The following is a 15,052-nucleotide window of genomic DNA, read 5'->3' on the forward strand; positions in this document are numbered from 1 at the left end:
TGTTATGGAGTGTCAGCTCACAGGGAGGGACTGAAGACAAAGGAGGGTTGGGAGTGAAAAAAAGGTCTGAAAGGTGAGACGGAGAAAAAAAGCACAGGGGGACAGATCAAAGATGAAAATGTAAACTGATTCAGGTGTTAAAGGAGCTTGAGGCCGGATTGTGGCAAGATTTATGAAAAAAATCCGTATACATTTTAAGTTTTCTAGTAATAATGTCAGATGAAGCGTTCCAAACCCAAAAGAATGAGCCCTCTAGTGTATCCCTCCTTTGCCTTGAACAGGCTGTGTGCTGCAAAATGTGCTGCAATTCGGTCCCGAATTTCCCGCGCTGGGCTGCGGATGTGACGTCACATGACGCTGCATGCACGTTCTCCCCGTTCTCCCGTGCCGGCTTCACTGTTGGCTGCAGTACCCCCAACAGCCGTCGTGGTGAAGGGTGGCGCTAGAGAGTCTAATTTCTTAAAAGGAGCCTCAAGCTCCTTTAAAAGCTATTAGAACTGAAGGGGAAAAGTTAATGAAATACAAAAAAACAATGAATTTTGTAGCATATAAATGGATTGATTTTCCTATGTTTTTTAATTTAACTGTAAATTTTACTTAACTCTTTTAGCTTAAACATGAATGATCATCGTTAAAGCGGCACTCACTCCTGCAGCTCTGAAATGAATTCATGAGTGACAAGAGTTCAGTGGTTGACTCTGAAGAGTGTGAGTAGAAAACTGTATTTTGACCATGGGAGTCTACGACTTAAACATATCCTTTTACACCATGTGTTTGTGTAATTGTTTGTCTTGGGGCCTGTTTTTTTCTGAAAGTGTAGCTCATGGGTGCAATATCCCCTGTCAGGACCCCCCTCAGCACTCTATTACCACCGACTGATAACAATCTTGCACAAACAGTTATCAAGTAATGGAAATGCAACCTTTAAAAAGACAAATGTAGACATAGAACAACATTTAAGAGTTGATAAGCAAAGACTTACTACAGTGGAAAAATGGCAAGCCCCAGTAAAACATTTGCCAGTCTAATGAATCTAAGCGGCACCAGTTAACCTTCATTGTTCATCCCACCCTCCTCATTGAACTTTTACTTATTCTTTCCCCCTTTGTCGTCCTCTCTTCTCCAGGTGTGATTCCAGATCGTCAGTATGCTGGGACCCAGTTTGTTTGCAGCGTTGTGGCTTCTCATGTCAGCCACCAGCCCTCCACCAGCTTCAGTTTTGTTTGGATCGCCCCACCGCCTGGCACGGGCTGCGTCAATTTCCTGTAAGTCAGCTGCGTGTCTGCATATTAGCCTTACAAAGTCAATGGCAAAGACACGACTCCAGGCAGAGAATCTGTTGATGGGTGGCCTTGTGATCCTGGCTAGGACTCCCACATCTGCCATGTGTGTAACGCAGACGTGGAAGTCATAAACCTATCTGCTAATGTTGTGTGGCTCTACATTGGAACCAAAAGCTTGGGGGAAGCTTATCAGCTGACAGCATGGGTGATGTCCTTCCTGTCTGACTCACAAAAAAAATATGCGAAAGGTTCATCCTGTCACGCAAAGGTTAAACTGTGGCCAAGAGTTGGTCTGTTTATATCATAATTGCCTCGCTCAACACGGCCGGCGCAGTTGCAGGTGTGAATGCATAAAGCCTGCTGAGAATGAAGGGAAATATCTCCATCCATTTGGGTCGTCACTCAATGTGTGAGTGGCTGGTCAGATCCACCCATCCCCCGATAATGGGTGTGATGGATATATGCGTATGGTTTTAACACATAAAAAGTATTGTTTTTTAATGCATTTGTAAAAAAAAAAAAGAAAAAAAAACTGACCACCATGATAGAAATGTTTAGGTTTTACCAAGCAATGCACAGCTAATTACAGACACCTGAAAAGTGCTTTTGTGTTTGCATCTGCCCGTGTTCTCTGAATATTACTCGTCACGTCCAGTCTTTGAGAATTTTGCCCCGGTCCTTCCGTTTTCTCCTTTTCATTCTCCTTCATTGCCTTGTCTCGCTCTTCATCATTTTCTCCATCTCGTTCCGTTGAAAACTCCATGTTCCCTGTAGGTGTCTTGGCTGGAGATTTACAGCCACATGCTGATAGTCAGTCAAAATGCAATTAACCACTATTGCTGGAGAAATGTAGAGGAAAAGCAAGGACTTGGAGCGCTATGCAGAGTCACGGCTCCGCATCACTAGATGAAAGGATTTTGAGGAATTTACCACCATTGTTAAAGTGTTTGTAAACCACAGGATGATATTTACACTTTAAATCAACAAATAACCAAATAAGTTCTGATTAACCCTAAGAATGTTAGCATAAGCATCATATGATTTGAATGCATGAATAGTCAAATCAGTCATCCTCTTTCTAGACTTGAAAGACCCTGCAAATTGCAAGTCATTGCTTCATAAAAACCAAAACTAATTTAAACATTTTGGCAGTACTCAAATAAATCCCTTAATGGATTCCTGGAAGGACACAAAAGTCTATCAGACAGACTTTTATGGACAGACTGACAGAAAAAAGATTCCGCTGGGGGAACTTGAAGTGAAGCCGCCATTTAGACAATATCCACCGAGGCAGACAGATTTAGTGGCTTTTTTTGTCTGCCAGCAAATGCATTTACTGTTCTGTGTGTGTGTGAGTGTGTGTGGGTGTGTATGTGTGTGTAGTGTGGTTACTTGTGAGGATCGACCACAAAGCTGCAGTGTGCCAGTGCTCATGACTGGCGGGGGGCCATGATGGTATGACAATAAGGGCCCCTGCGGCTGACCTTATCAAAGTCAGCCAGTCATACTCCAGCTGGCTGAAGATGGCTCTTCACACACAAACATAAAGACTCTGAACAAGCATGCCTACGGCTCGCTGTTACAGTTTGCGGCTCCCATCTCCATCATCTTCTCAAAGACTGCGTTCGTGTTGCGCTCAGTGGAACGAATTCAACAGGTCTGACCTAAGCTAGGACTGTCTTTGGAGTTGAGATTTAAAGAGAGAACTTTGGCTTGCTGTAATGGATAGAAACTTTCCAAGGAATGTCATTTTGAGGCAAAAGCTAAATCACTCTCAAATTAAACAAGGTGATACAAGTTCAGGTGAAGCCAAAATAAAAAAAAGACACTTGTCTGGACTGGACAAAACAGAAAAGATGGACCTTCTGCCCTTACACATACCTCTCCTGTCCAGATATGAGAGATTTTTTTTCCTCTCCCCTAAAAGCGTTGTCCATGAGTGTTTAAATTAAAGCCACAGACAACCTACGTCCTTCAGAGGACTGGAGCCGGTCCACGGCTGCATTATTATGGGCCCTCTGAGAAGTTTTATGGCTGGTATTGTGGGAGTGTCCCTGGTAACACATCACTTGCAGGAGTGTGATAGAGTGCAGTGACGTGAGCATCCAGAAAAACTAATTTCCCGGCCGGCTGTAAATTGCCACCTAAAGAGATGGGGAGGCCTTGAAGAACAGGAGCAATGGGAGGAAGAAGAGGAGCTGACGGAGTGGGGGAAGAACATACACATATAGAAATGGCCAAAACTCATGGCACTTTTACACCTCATTGAATCAAAGCCCCACTCTTCCTGAAATGTGCTGACATTTGTCATGCACCGCTGTCATCGCCAAGCAAGGTCAATAAAGCGAAATAGATTGAAAAAGGGCAAAGTCTTGATTTTCTACAAAGGACCTAAAAGATCATCGGTACAAATGTATAGATTCAGTTTAGAAATTGTGATGTATTGCTGGACTCTACCGTCATTTCCACTATCTTTAGCCTTTAATCACCGTCAGAGGCGCACTCACTCTTCAATCTCTTAAAAAGTTCACAAGAACTGTGACGTCAAAGAAAACAAAAGACGAAATGATGAATATATTGGTCATAGATGAGCTGTCAGAAAATCAGAGACTTAATTGACGAGTGCTGTAAAGTTTTGTCTCCAAGAGGCTGTATTAAACCTTCACGGCTACTCAGAGGAGAGAAATGACAACCCCATAAGACAAAGAAAAGATAATGAATGTTGTCAGCATATTATCAGATTGCACATTATCATCTAAAAGCATGGAAGTAAACATGCTTGAAGAAAAATGTGCAGCTGTTATTGGAATTATAATGTGGGTCAGAATGAAACCTTTTTCATCCCCAAACAAATGCAAAACAAGTTATACAATACTTTAATGATGGACAACGCAGTTCACACTGCCATAGACATGCTTAGCTTCTCTTAAAAGGAAGTTTTTTGCTTTTTTAGTGAAAGTGAAGAAGAACTTGTATTTTATATATTTTCTTTTCTATTCCGCCTCATTTGCAGCCTTAAGGAAGATCATGTAGTTCAGTGTGTTTCAGAAATCTGCAACGGGACATAGCTTCAACAACACTCTCAGTGCAGCATGTATTCCTGCATTTATGGATTCTGTGTATGTATGCGTGCTCACATGCAGCCTGAATGCATCTTTTTATGCGAGCGTCCCTCTGGGACTCACACAGATGTAGGGTTGGATATTGCTTTAATTATTGCATTTGAGTCCTCTTTCCACGGCGTGTCCCGGGGGAGATGGATGTCTGCAGATGTATTGGCACGCTGTTCTTCTCTGTCGTGGCACGCTGTTAATGTTTCTATGCATGCGTGGAAACGTGCATTTGTATGCAAACACTGACGTGTGTTCTCCTCCATCTCTGCTACCTGTTGTTCCTTTATGGAGGACTGATGGTTTTAAATCACTTATTGTAGTAACAAAAGGCTCATATTTCGTCTGATGCATCATATATAATGTTTTAATAGCTGTAAAAGTGATGGTTCCTGTTTTATTGATCCAGATATATATTTGGCTGGTATTGCCGTATGGTCAACTCATGCAGATTAGTGTGAAACATTTATATGTCTGTAACACAGCATCACTTTGCTGCTCCACGAGAACAAAACCTGTTTTATTTGATGACTGGGAACTCATTTATGGAATATAGTGGTCAAATGTTCTCTCTGACTTCTGGTATTAATGGTTTACTTGTGATAGCCCAGCGATGCTCATAAAAAATGATGGACAGCTTGATATATTAATCAAAGGTTAGAGTTCAGGCTGAAGGCTGACCTATGTCACCCAACTACTAATTTATCCTGGTATTAGTCAACTTTATTGATTTGTTTGGTTTTGAGTCAATTAACTAAGTATGTTTTAATGTAAAATCATTGGTCAATATAAGCTTTCCTCTTTACTGAAGCTCCATGTCCTGTGGCAGGCGGAGTAACCAGAGGGGCAATATTGACATATTCATTACAAATTCCAAGTTTTAAACATCATTTTATTTTATTAATCTTATGCCTTTATATATATATATATATATATATATATATATATGACAAATGGAAAATAGATAAAAGTAATACTACTTGTGTATATATTTATTTGGATACAGTTAAATGTCCCTTCTTGATTTACCCTGTTTGGATAAAGTACAGTTGTTTATAACCTTTTTTTAAAAGTTTTTTTTTCTATAGTAATTGTTCTTTCACTTCAATTATTAAACATGAAAACCTTACAGCTGTTTTGTATATTTTTTGCTCATTTAATAAGCAGGGCTTTGTATAACTTTATACTTAATGCTGCTTCTTATGGGTAAATCACAACAACAATGTAATAATGATAGATTAGTAGTTATGATGATTTCCAACAGAAAAGAAAGACTCGAGTTTTTGGAATCTGGTTAGGATTGGAAAAAAAAAATCAAATCAGTGCACCTTTGCTGCTCAAATGTGACATATTCTCACAATTTAATAGTCGATCATTGACTCCTGTAGGCAAGACCAGACCCCTGTTTCTGTTCACTAAAGAGAAGCCGTACTTTATTGATACTGCCTTATTTCCCCAGGGACGGCCTGTGACCCCTGTAATTATGCAGATACCCCTGTGCACACAGAGACACACATCCACACAGATGTGTGTATGACACACATCAGTGCTTTGATCAATACGGCCACATATTGTCCCCCTCACCTACCTCAGAGAGTCTCATTATCAGAAGGTCTGTGTCCCACCTGCTGCGATGGTGACCACTTGTACCCACTGAGATGAAAAAGAGCAAAGATTGAAAAAAAGAAAGCAGCTTAATGAACCATTGCTCAAGGGACCGCGTCAGATGTACGGTGTTTTTCCACAATGTACACTGACTTATTTGACCAGATATGACAGCTTCTTCTGCTGTTAACGCTGCTTAAACGCAGCCATTGTCCCACTTTCATTCTCACTGAGACGATGCAAAGTGTAAAACACAAATTATAAAAAGTAGATTTTGCAGGTAAGTACTACTTTTTCCTTCAAAACTATTTCATTCATCACACACTGCAAAAACAGCCTCACTAGAATACAATTGTCTTATTTTGAGCAAAAATATCTTTGCCAATGAGGTTTAAAAGTATTTTCTTGACTAGAGTTCTTGAAACTAGCAAAATAGCCTTAATTTGTCTTCAAATTTTCTTGAAACAAGGCTTTTTTTATAACCTCCTTATAAATGAGTTTTTGCAAAAATCAATAGCATTTGTAGACGCTGCCTGGGTTCTTGTCTTCCTTACAAATTTACCCATAAGTAGCGACTGTTGTTTTTCTAATCTCCCTAATTATTAGCCATTAACTGCAGGCAAGGTCAATTGCTCTTCTCTTTAAGCTGTATAAGGAGTAATAACTACGCTTCTTCTGGCTGTTTTCTGAGCCATAACTCTCAATGACCCTGTGCTAACAAGCAGGTAATTTGCCAAACAACTCCCAAAACCCTCCTCTGAGGAGCTTCATTAAATGTGCATGTTCTCCAAGAGTCTTTTTCAATTAATTAATTCAGACGCAGAAGGAGGGGCACAGACAGGCACACATCCACACAGAGGCAGTCCCACCTCGCATTTACGCATCACAAAGACCTCATTTATACAGTATTTTGTCGGATTTTGCAATCTGCTGCTTTTGCTGGTTTTAATATAGTGTTTATTCTGTCTCTTTCATCGCCTTGTTTCCACCTCTCCACCCCTCTATTGTCCAACTGTGGTGTCATTGCCACAGCTGGTCCTCAACAAGGAAGATAAATCAACCAATTAGGGTGTGTTATTTTAAGGGAGGGGTCCAAATTCACCAAATCTGTGCTATCGACTAGAACAACACCCCTCCAAAACTCTTCATATTAATCATGATTACGAAGTAGGCCTAACGAGCAGAAGAGAAAATGAGCCTTTAATTGAGGAGAGTGGTATGCGAGTGTTGTCTAAAAGGGGGGGGGGGGGGGGCATCATGTGTGTCCTCTACCTTTTAGATGTAATTGTTTGTGAGGGGAGAAATTCAAGCATGCTTGTGTGGGGCTATTTTGTGAATTCAGTGCTGTTTTTAAGGAGTGGCCGCTGTATTTAATATGTATACTGCTTTAGGGGGAATCAGCCGCCTGCCCGAGTATGTGCGATTATATAAATATATAAATATACGTGTTCGTGAGTTTGTGTGTTTGTGTGTGTGGTTAGCAGGGAGCTGTCAAACTGGCTCTTGGGGGATACTTATGGCCAACAGCAACATGTAATCTAACAAGGAGGACATGCTTGGTAATTACCCACTCCCGGGTCTTTCGGGAGCTCTCTGAGTGACAGCCTGTCCATCTGCATATATGTTAAAGCTCATGTATGACTTAGAGAGCGTGCGTGTGTGTGTGTCTGAGTTTTGATGCTTGCCTCGCTATTTGACAGGAGATTGCGGACGTTGAAAGACAAGGCCATCTAACTCCCCCTGCCCCCATCAGCATTTCCTCTGACCAAACCTCATTCCACTCGCTTCCCATTTATCCACTATTCTCTCTTTAATTTTAATCTTTTCTCTTCCTCTTCCTCAGTCCCCCACTCTCTTCCATCTGAGATATTCTCCTCCAGAGTGCCGAGAGGGGAGAGGATGGCATTTGTTTCCAGAAGATGAATGAGCCCCGGTTTAAAATCGGAGGAAGGAGCAGAGGCGGGGAAATCAGCAACAAATGAAGGCCCATAATTGCCCCACCCGCCGCACCCCTCAAAGATAGTCAAATTAACATTTAGCTGTTCAGTAAATGTTTTGCATGTACGCGTCCTGTTCCCTGCGCGGGTCCCAGAGCGCGGGCGATAATGAGGGACACACACTGAGGAACCAGTGGAGAGTGACGGCAGGCAGACACTGGCGTCGCACTGCGCTGATCACACATTCTTTAGCCCAGACCCGAGGTCCTCTCCTGCCTTCTGCCTCCGTAATACACATGCTATTAAAAGTCAAAAAGACTACCCATGTACTCACACACTTTAAGGAGAAAAGTACACTTTTTCCCTCTGAATGTCTCTTAAATGTATTAACGAGAGAGAAATTGTTAGTGACACGTGCATTTTTAAGTTCTACGTATGATATGGCCGTCAGCGTGTCGAGGTTAAAAACGACAAGTTCTTACAGGAACGACTTTAATTGGCACGTCCATATTTATGGTACCTGGTTGTAACAGTGGCACGCTACTTTTTCATCTACAATAATAATATTTGATGTGTCCTTTTTCGACGGAGCCTCTCTCCTCCCTTTGGGATCTGACAAAATCTGCTAAATGAGCTTGAGCTGTTTAGTAAATATTTAAGGGCCTTGTTCCTACATCTCCACACGCTGTTCGTTACGCGCCATCTTTTATTCATAAATACCAAACTCAAATTAGTTTTCAACAATTCTGAAATATGGGTGTAATTAAGTGAGTTTTCTCTGCAGCTCTGCACAGGCTCAAGAGGTCGTTATTAATTAATGAGGGGGCTATTCATCATTCATGAGCCAAGATGAACGTGTAAATGTCTCGGCACCCATAAAAGGACTAAAAAGTCTGCAGGGTAGGTAGAGTTTGGGAGATGAGAGGCCGAATCCACATGAGGCTGAAGCGAAGGAAAGAGAAATGATGACTGTGGCGGAGTCTTTTTAGCCTTGCTTACACAAACACTCACCATGTTGTCAACCGCCTGTGAATATCGTGCGTCGATGAATGAAAGAGCCAAAACACACAACCCAAGTGCTTTGATAGCGTCCGTGGAGTTTGACCCGGATCTGTTCACAATTGGACAGCTATAACTACGTCCGTTCACACCTGACTAGAACACGCTTCCACGTGTTGAGGGATCGTTGCTTTTAGGTTGCTCTTAAATGACTTCCCACCAGCACATGAAGCAGTTGCACTATTATTAAATGCAGACTTAACAGCTGATTTTAAATGAGAGCAAACTTTACAACACTTTACATCAGCGATAATTTTCTTCATATTTACATATTTATGCTACATATTTACGTGACCCTGCAAATGTTTACGGTCTACATCATCCACATTACACTGCAACCACTACCTTTACAAGCTGAAAAGGATATATTTCAGTTTTCCAGGGTTAGCCTTAGTCGTTGTTTAGCCGCATTGATATAAATCTCACAGGAAACTCTGTCTCTCAGTGTTAAGACACTTATGTCGAGCTGCTTGTTATTATTAATGAATAAATGGCAGAAGAAGCAGTTAGACTCATTGGTCAAGGGCCAACATTTTGTAATGTTTTAATCTTCAATCAGAGAGTGTAGTATCAATAAAAGCATAGAAAATATTAGTACCAATAAGCAGTGTCAATATTAATATTGCTGACACCAAAGTCCTAATGCCGTTCATCCCCATTCACAGTGCTTGAATGATTTGGCCAGATTCAGGCCGGCTCCAGATGTGATCTGAGCGGTCACGTATACTGATGCATCCACACTCAGTTCACATCTGTACTTTAAACACAGATACAGTATACACCATGGTGAGGAACACAAATGTGTTCTTAGGAGGCAGAGATCAAAAACGACTGATATTTTATTTCACTAGAGTTCTAAGAGGAGGCTCTCATGCTCTTTGTGGGTGGGACATATGGTTGTGTGTATTTTAAGAGAAGGCTGCTCAGATTTACGAGCCACAAATGGTGTTAACGATTAATATCAATCAATAATTTCCAAACATTTTGTCTCATATGAGAGAAATGTGTTACAGTCCTTGGTGGATGAGCAGGAAGGATGCCGGCAGTCAGTGAGAAAACATCCCAGCTGTTGTATGTTTGTGCTTTATGTTTTTGACCTCTGCCCTAATGCAGTTGTTTTCCTTCAGTCTGCTCTGTGAGGAAAATGCTGTAGGAGTAATGTAACACAGCTTTTACTAGCCATCTGAAAATATAGTGCTGTCACACAGAGGTTTCCTTCCTGGGACATATAAATAGCCCATTTTCCTCCTGCCTCAAACTGGAATGAGCCACAAAGACCTCTAAAACTTTCTCTTTTTTTCCAAATAACAATCATTTCAAGGATCCTATTAAAACTCGTTCATCTTCCAAAGCAAGCAATCTCTCATCCTAATTCTTTTTTTTAACTTTTACTCTTTAATGCATTTATTTAATCCGCTTTATTCCTTTAGTAAGTCATGATTGATGATGCCTTAATAGAAAGATTAAGTTATTCTTGTTGGAGTGACATCTTGGTGTTCAAACGACTTCTTCGGCATCCATCTTTACTGTATGCATAATGTATTATTATCTCTCCCTACATGGCTGCAGCACAGCCTTGCATATCTCAGTACCTGTGCAAAAGATCCAACTGTACGCCAGGCCATATACCCTCTTTTGAAAGCTTTTTTCCATCTTTTTTCTTGCATAAATAATGCATTTCATGACCGTACAAAAAGAAATCTATGTCACATTCTGTACATACAGTTAGAAAACCCTGAGAGGTATTGTGGTAATGCAGGGAGGATGATGCAGGATATGAGTTTCCGAGATTCTCTACGTTACATGTTGTATAATTGAAATCACAACGTGTAACAATGACTTACCATCAAGCACTAACTCAACAGGCTGCGTTTCCTTTCAAGAAGACAGAAAGCAGCTCCGCTGGTTTGTTTGGCTTCTCTGCAGACGTTTGTTCATCATCAGAGGACTCATTCCATTCATCTTTATTTTCCATTCTGCCTTTTCATATCCTAAATTCACTTCACCTGTCATGTTTTTGCTTCTGTGTTCACAAATTGTATGTTCATCTAAAACAATAATGTCACGTGTAAATGAAAGTAAAACCCCTTTCTGTTCTAAGGTTTTTATGGATTAGGTAAAAACCACTCATGAAATGTTACACCGTGTGATTTTTTATTTAACTCTCTTCTATTTCATCTCTTCAGACACTGATTGAAAAACACGTGTTCTTTGATTCTTTTGCTTGTAAAACCAACTTTAGCAGCACCAATATGAAGGAATTCGTTTCTGCATGATGGTTGCAGTCTTGTTAAAGATGTCATTTTGGTGCATTCTTCGTATTTTTAGAAACGTGTCTTCAGTTCGGTGGCCGTTCATATATGCGCTAGTGTCTTTGGGTCTTACGACAGCTGTGCAGTCGTGTTGCGGTCTGGGCTTTGAATGGGTGATTGCAACATCTTGTTGTAGATTTGCTGGTGTGCTTCAGATGGTTCTCCTGTTGCACCGACTAACATCTGTCTAGCCTTAGCTGTTGGAGCGATAACTTCACTTTTGGCTCTGCTTTTTGTTAAACATAAAAGTTCCCGGTCAACTCAATCGCTCGCGAGCGGGACCTCTGGGTGCAAAACAAACTCAAAACATCCCTGAGTCTCGTTTCGTTGTAAGTTTGCTAATCTAAAACATGTTGCGCTGTTCTTGTTTAATGGGAAGATCTTGTCTCTTGGAAACCTTTCCGAACAAGCGTTATGTGAGCAGTCTTGTTCTAATGGTACTCCCATAAGATACAATCAAACATGCTAACTGAGGCTTCAGGAGCTGCAGTTTCACTCCGTCCAGCACAACCTCACATCCCACTTGGAGCGTTTCAGAAGTGGAGCGTTTCAAAGCAGTACCTCTCTGTTTAGATGGATTCAAAACATTAAGTTTTCTTAAATGTTTCAAGATCACATAAGAATCACTTGGTGATTTGTCCCTTTAAAGGTACTTCTCTTCATGTCTTTTGGGGTTTTTTTCATCACCAACTGAATGGATGTCCTGTCATGTTACCCCCCAGGAAGTCTGGCCACTGTGCAATGATGTGCTCCAAATGATTTGGAGCTGCTTCTCCAAGATCATTGCTGTTATTTTTCCATCACACCTGCTGATGATCGGTTGGTCAGATGTATTGTATTAATGACATTCAGCTACTGTTAGGAAGCAGTCAGGGTGCTCAATTAAGTAACTACGTTTGCATTTGGCTTTTGTTTTTTTGTTGTTAATTTGATCTCCTATTTCCTTATTTTAAGAGCATGTTAATATTTACAACATCATGATATGTAAAACTCAAGAACTGAAGGAGATCCTCTCTACATGAATAAGTTTCTCAAGTGTTTATCATGAATAATTTAATAACACAACGACAATATATTCCCTTACTATCTTCCTTTTCTTCAGCCACTATGGTCTATTTATAGTAGGTTTCCCAAGACACCCCCCCCCTCCCACACACAAAGATGGTTCAAATCAAATCAAATCAAACTTTATTTTTAAAGCACCTTTCATACAAAAAAAATGTAACACAAAGTGCTTTTCATAAAACATAAACATAAAATGTATTAGTGCCCCCCCCCCTCCCCCTCCCCGCACACACACAGATAGACACACGCAGACACATGGTGCAGACATGGCTAGGCACAGAGGATCCAGGTGAGGAAACGGTAACAGGGAGCCGTCCACGCCAGGAGGTCTCATAGCCCGCAGCTAGAAGGGGGGGGGGGGCCCACAGAGACCATCCCGGCCCGGACGGATAGAGAAGTCCACACCACAGCGGTGAAGCCGTGGTGCAGAACTCCACCACCATCCAGGCCAGAACCATCCCCAGGACGACCCCCTGCAGGCCAGAGTCACTCCCAGCATGGAGGCTCCCCATGAGGAAACACTGGAGATAAAAGCTACAAGAAAACAGGATAAAATACACTAATAGAGTTTAAAAAGTATAACATAACGTAAAATCCTAAAAGTATGTCTAAAAAGCAAGACATTAAAAACTAAAGGACTAAGACAGTAAAATGTATAAAATAGACCATAAATAACGACTAAAATATTTAGATAAAACATTAAGATAAAACAATGAGAATAAATTATGATAATAAAAAAGGATAAACTAACTATAAAACAGAGTAGTAAGATCCAATAAAAATAAGGGTGAGCATAAAAAATGTAAAAGAGTTAAATGAGTCAGTTAAAAGCCTGATTAAAGAGATGAGTCTTGAGCCTCTTTTTAAAAACATCAACAGTCTCTGCGGCCCTGAGGTTCTCCGGGAGGCTGTTCCACAATCGGGGACCATAAAAACTGAATGCCGCCTCCCCGTGTGTCCTAGTTCTAACTTAATCATGTAAGGTTATCATGTAAAATATTACTGCATAGGTGTAAATCTACTCTCAAACAAGCCTACTAAATGTATCATTTTGACTCTCTGAAGGAGTTTTATAAGCTTTTGACTCAAAGTCAAATCTTAATGATTTAAAAAAAAAAAAAAAAAAAAAAATCACATTTAGTAGGAAACAGTCCCATCTGTGCCCGATCAATCTGCAAACTGTATAATAAAGAAGAAAAGTTAGCTTTCCCCTTGCTGTGATTTTAATGATTTTTTTCTCCTTTTATTCTCCGTTGTCTCCCAGAGCCACAGCAACACACCGAGGACAGATCATCTTCAAGGATGCGCTGGCCCAGCAGCTCTGTGAGCAGGGAGGTGGGTACCAGGGACAACACGCCCACACCTCCCCTGTCCCTGACATGACAAGTGCATAATGAATGCATATATTGTTCTCCCAGATAGATGTATTCATACCTGTATGTGAATGCAAACATGCGTGCCAATACATCCGTGCACAATACCCCCCCTTCTCACCTCCTGTCACCGCCTGTCAAATGGATGTCAGAAAGCAGTCGATATGCCGCTTTTCCGCGGTTGTGCCTTTGCAGCACTTCCTGGTTTTCTTTCTGCCTAACGATGCAGCCAGAGTTAGAGATATTTGGATGTCCTATATTGCCAGATTAATTTCAGCTTATGCTAAACTCAGCTTTTTTTCCCCCTCTCTTTCTCTCTCTCTCTCTCTCTCTCCCTCTCTTTCTCTCTCTATGTCTGGCGGAGATTTACGCTTTATGGCCGACACATCTTACATCCACTTTCTGTGACAGCCTTAAGTAGCTATTGACAGACAGTGCAGTTCCACTCTGCAGGCTGAGTGTGTATAATTGCTTGTTTACAGGAAAGAAGCCTCCCTCCTCCTCTCTCAAAAACCCCTCCTTGTAGATCAAAAAGTGACTCTAATGCTTAAACTAGAGAAGTTATCTGAATGCTGAAATTGTGGAATTTCAGCTGGAAAAACCTGTTTATATTCGCATTAAATACTGGTCTTAATAAGAAAAAAATAGTGAATGTGTTTAGCCTCTGAGGACTCTTTATGGGTGCATCCCCTGTAGGTAATTGGAGGGCCTTCCACTTGGGATACAGCACATGCCAAGAGAGAGTTAGAATTCATGCATTCTTGCCACTTAGAAGAAATGAGGCACAGCGCCCAGTCAGCCCTGGAAGACTGACAGTGAGACAGAACGACAACAAGGCTTCTCTCCTTTGTCTGTTTCCCTGAGAGCCCATCCTCTCACCACCCCTGACACACTGCCCCAGTCTACTCCCCCTGCACATGAAATATCTGCAGCCAACAACCGTCACTTAGTGGTAAAGCGCCAAGGCCCCACAGCATCGCAGTAACACACATCCACCCACAGACAGACACGCTGGAAAGCAGAGAGTTAGACGGTACGAGGCCTTGGAGGAGACAAATTGTAAATAAGTGAACCCGGTGAAACTAGCAGTAAAGTAAAGTAATCTGCAGGTATGATGGGTGTGGAGTGATTTGAGGTGGGATAAAGGCGGTGACAGTGATGAGAGACACATGGAGCAGCGAGCTGAGGAGTGGAGAGCTATAAATTACAGCAGCCACTAATAATGACTGTTATATATTGTTAGTGAAGGAGGGTCGAAGGACAAACGCAGGTCCTAATGAGCACCGTAAAGAGCTGACATACATAACA

General features: G+C 41.3%; 1 protein-coding gene across 1 annotated transcript in view; it reads left to right on the forward strand.

The window, feature by feature from the left end:
* reln (reelin) overlaps window positions 1-15,052 on the forward strand; it is a 123,450-nt gene that overhangs the window by 42,368 nt on the left and 66,030 nt on the right. Inside the window, exons 3-4 of the mRNA XM_061720959.1 lie at window positions 1,127-1,265; window positions 13,636-13,706. Of these exons, the coding sequence (XP_061576943.1) occupies window positions 1,127-1,265; window positions 13,636-13,706 (210 nt within the window). The remainder of the gene's footprint in view (window positions 1-1,126; window positions 1,266-13,635; window positions 13,707-15,052) is intronic.

The sequence above is a fragment of the Cololabis saira genome, chromosome 5, assembly GCF_033807715.1.
Source record: "Cololabis saira isolate AMF1-May2022 chromosome 5, fColSai1.1, whole genome shotgun sequence".
Taxonomy (NCBI): Eukaryota; Metazoa; Chordata; class Actinopteri; order Beloniformes; family Belonidae; genus Cololabis; species Cololabis saira.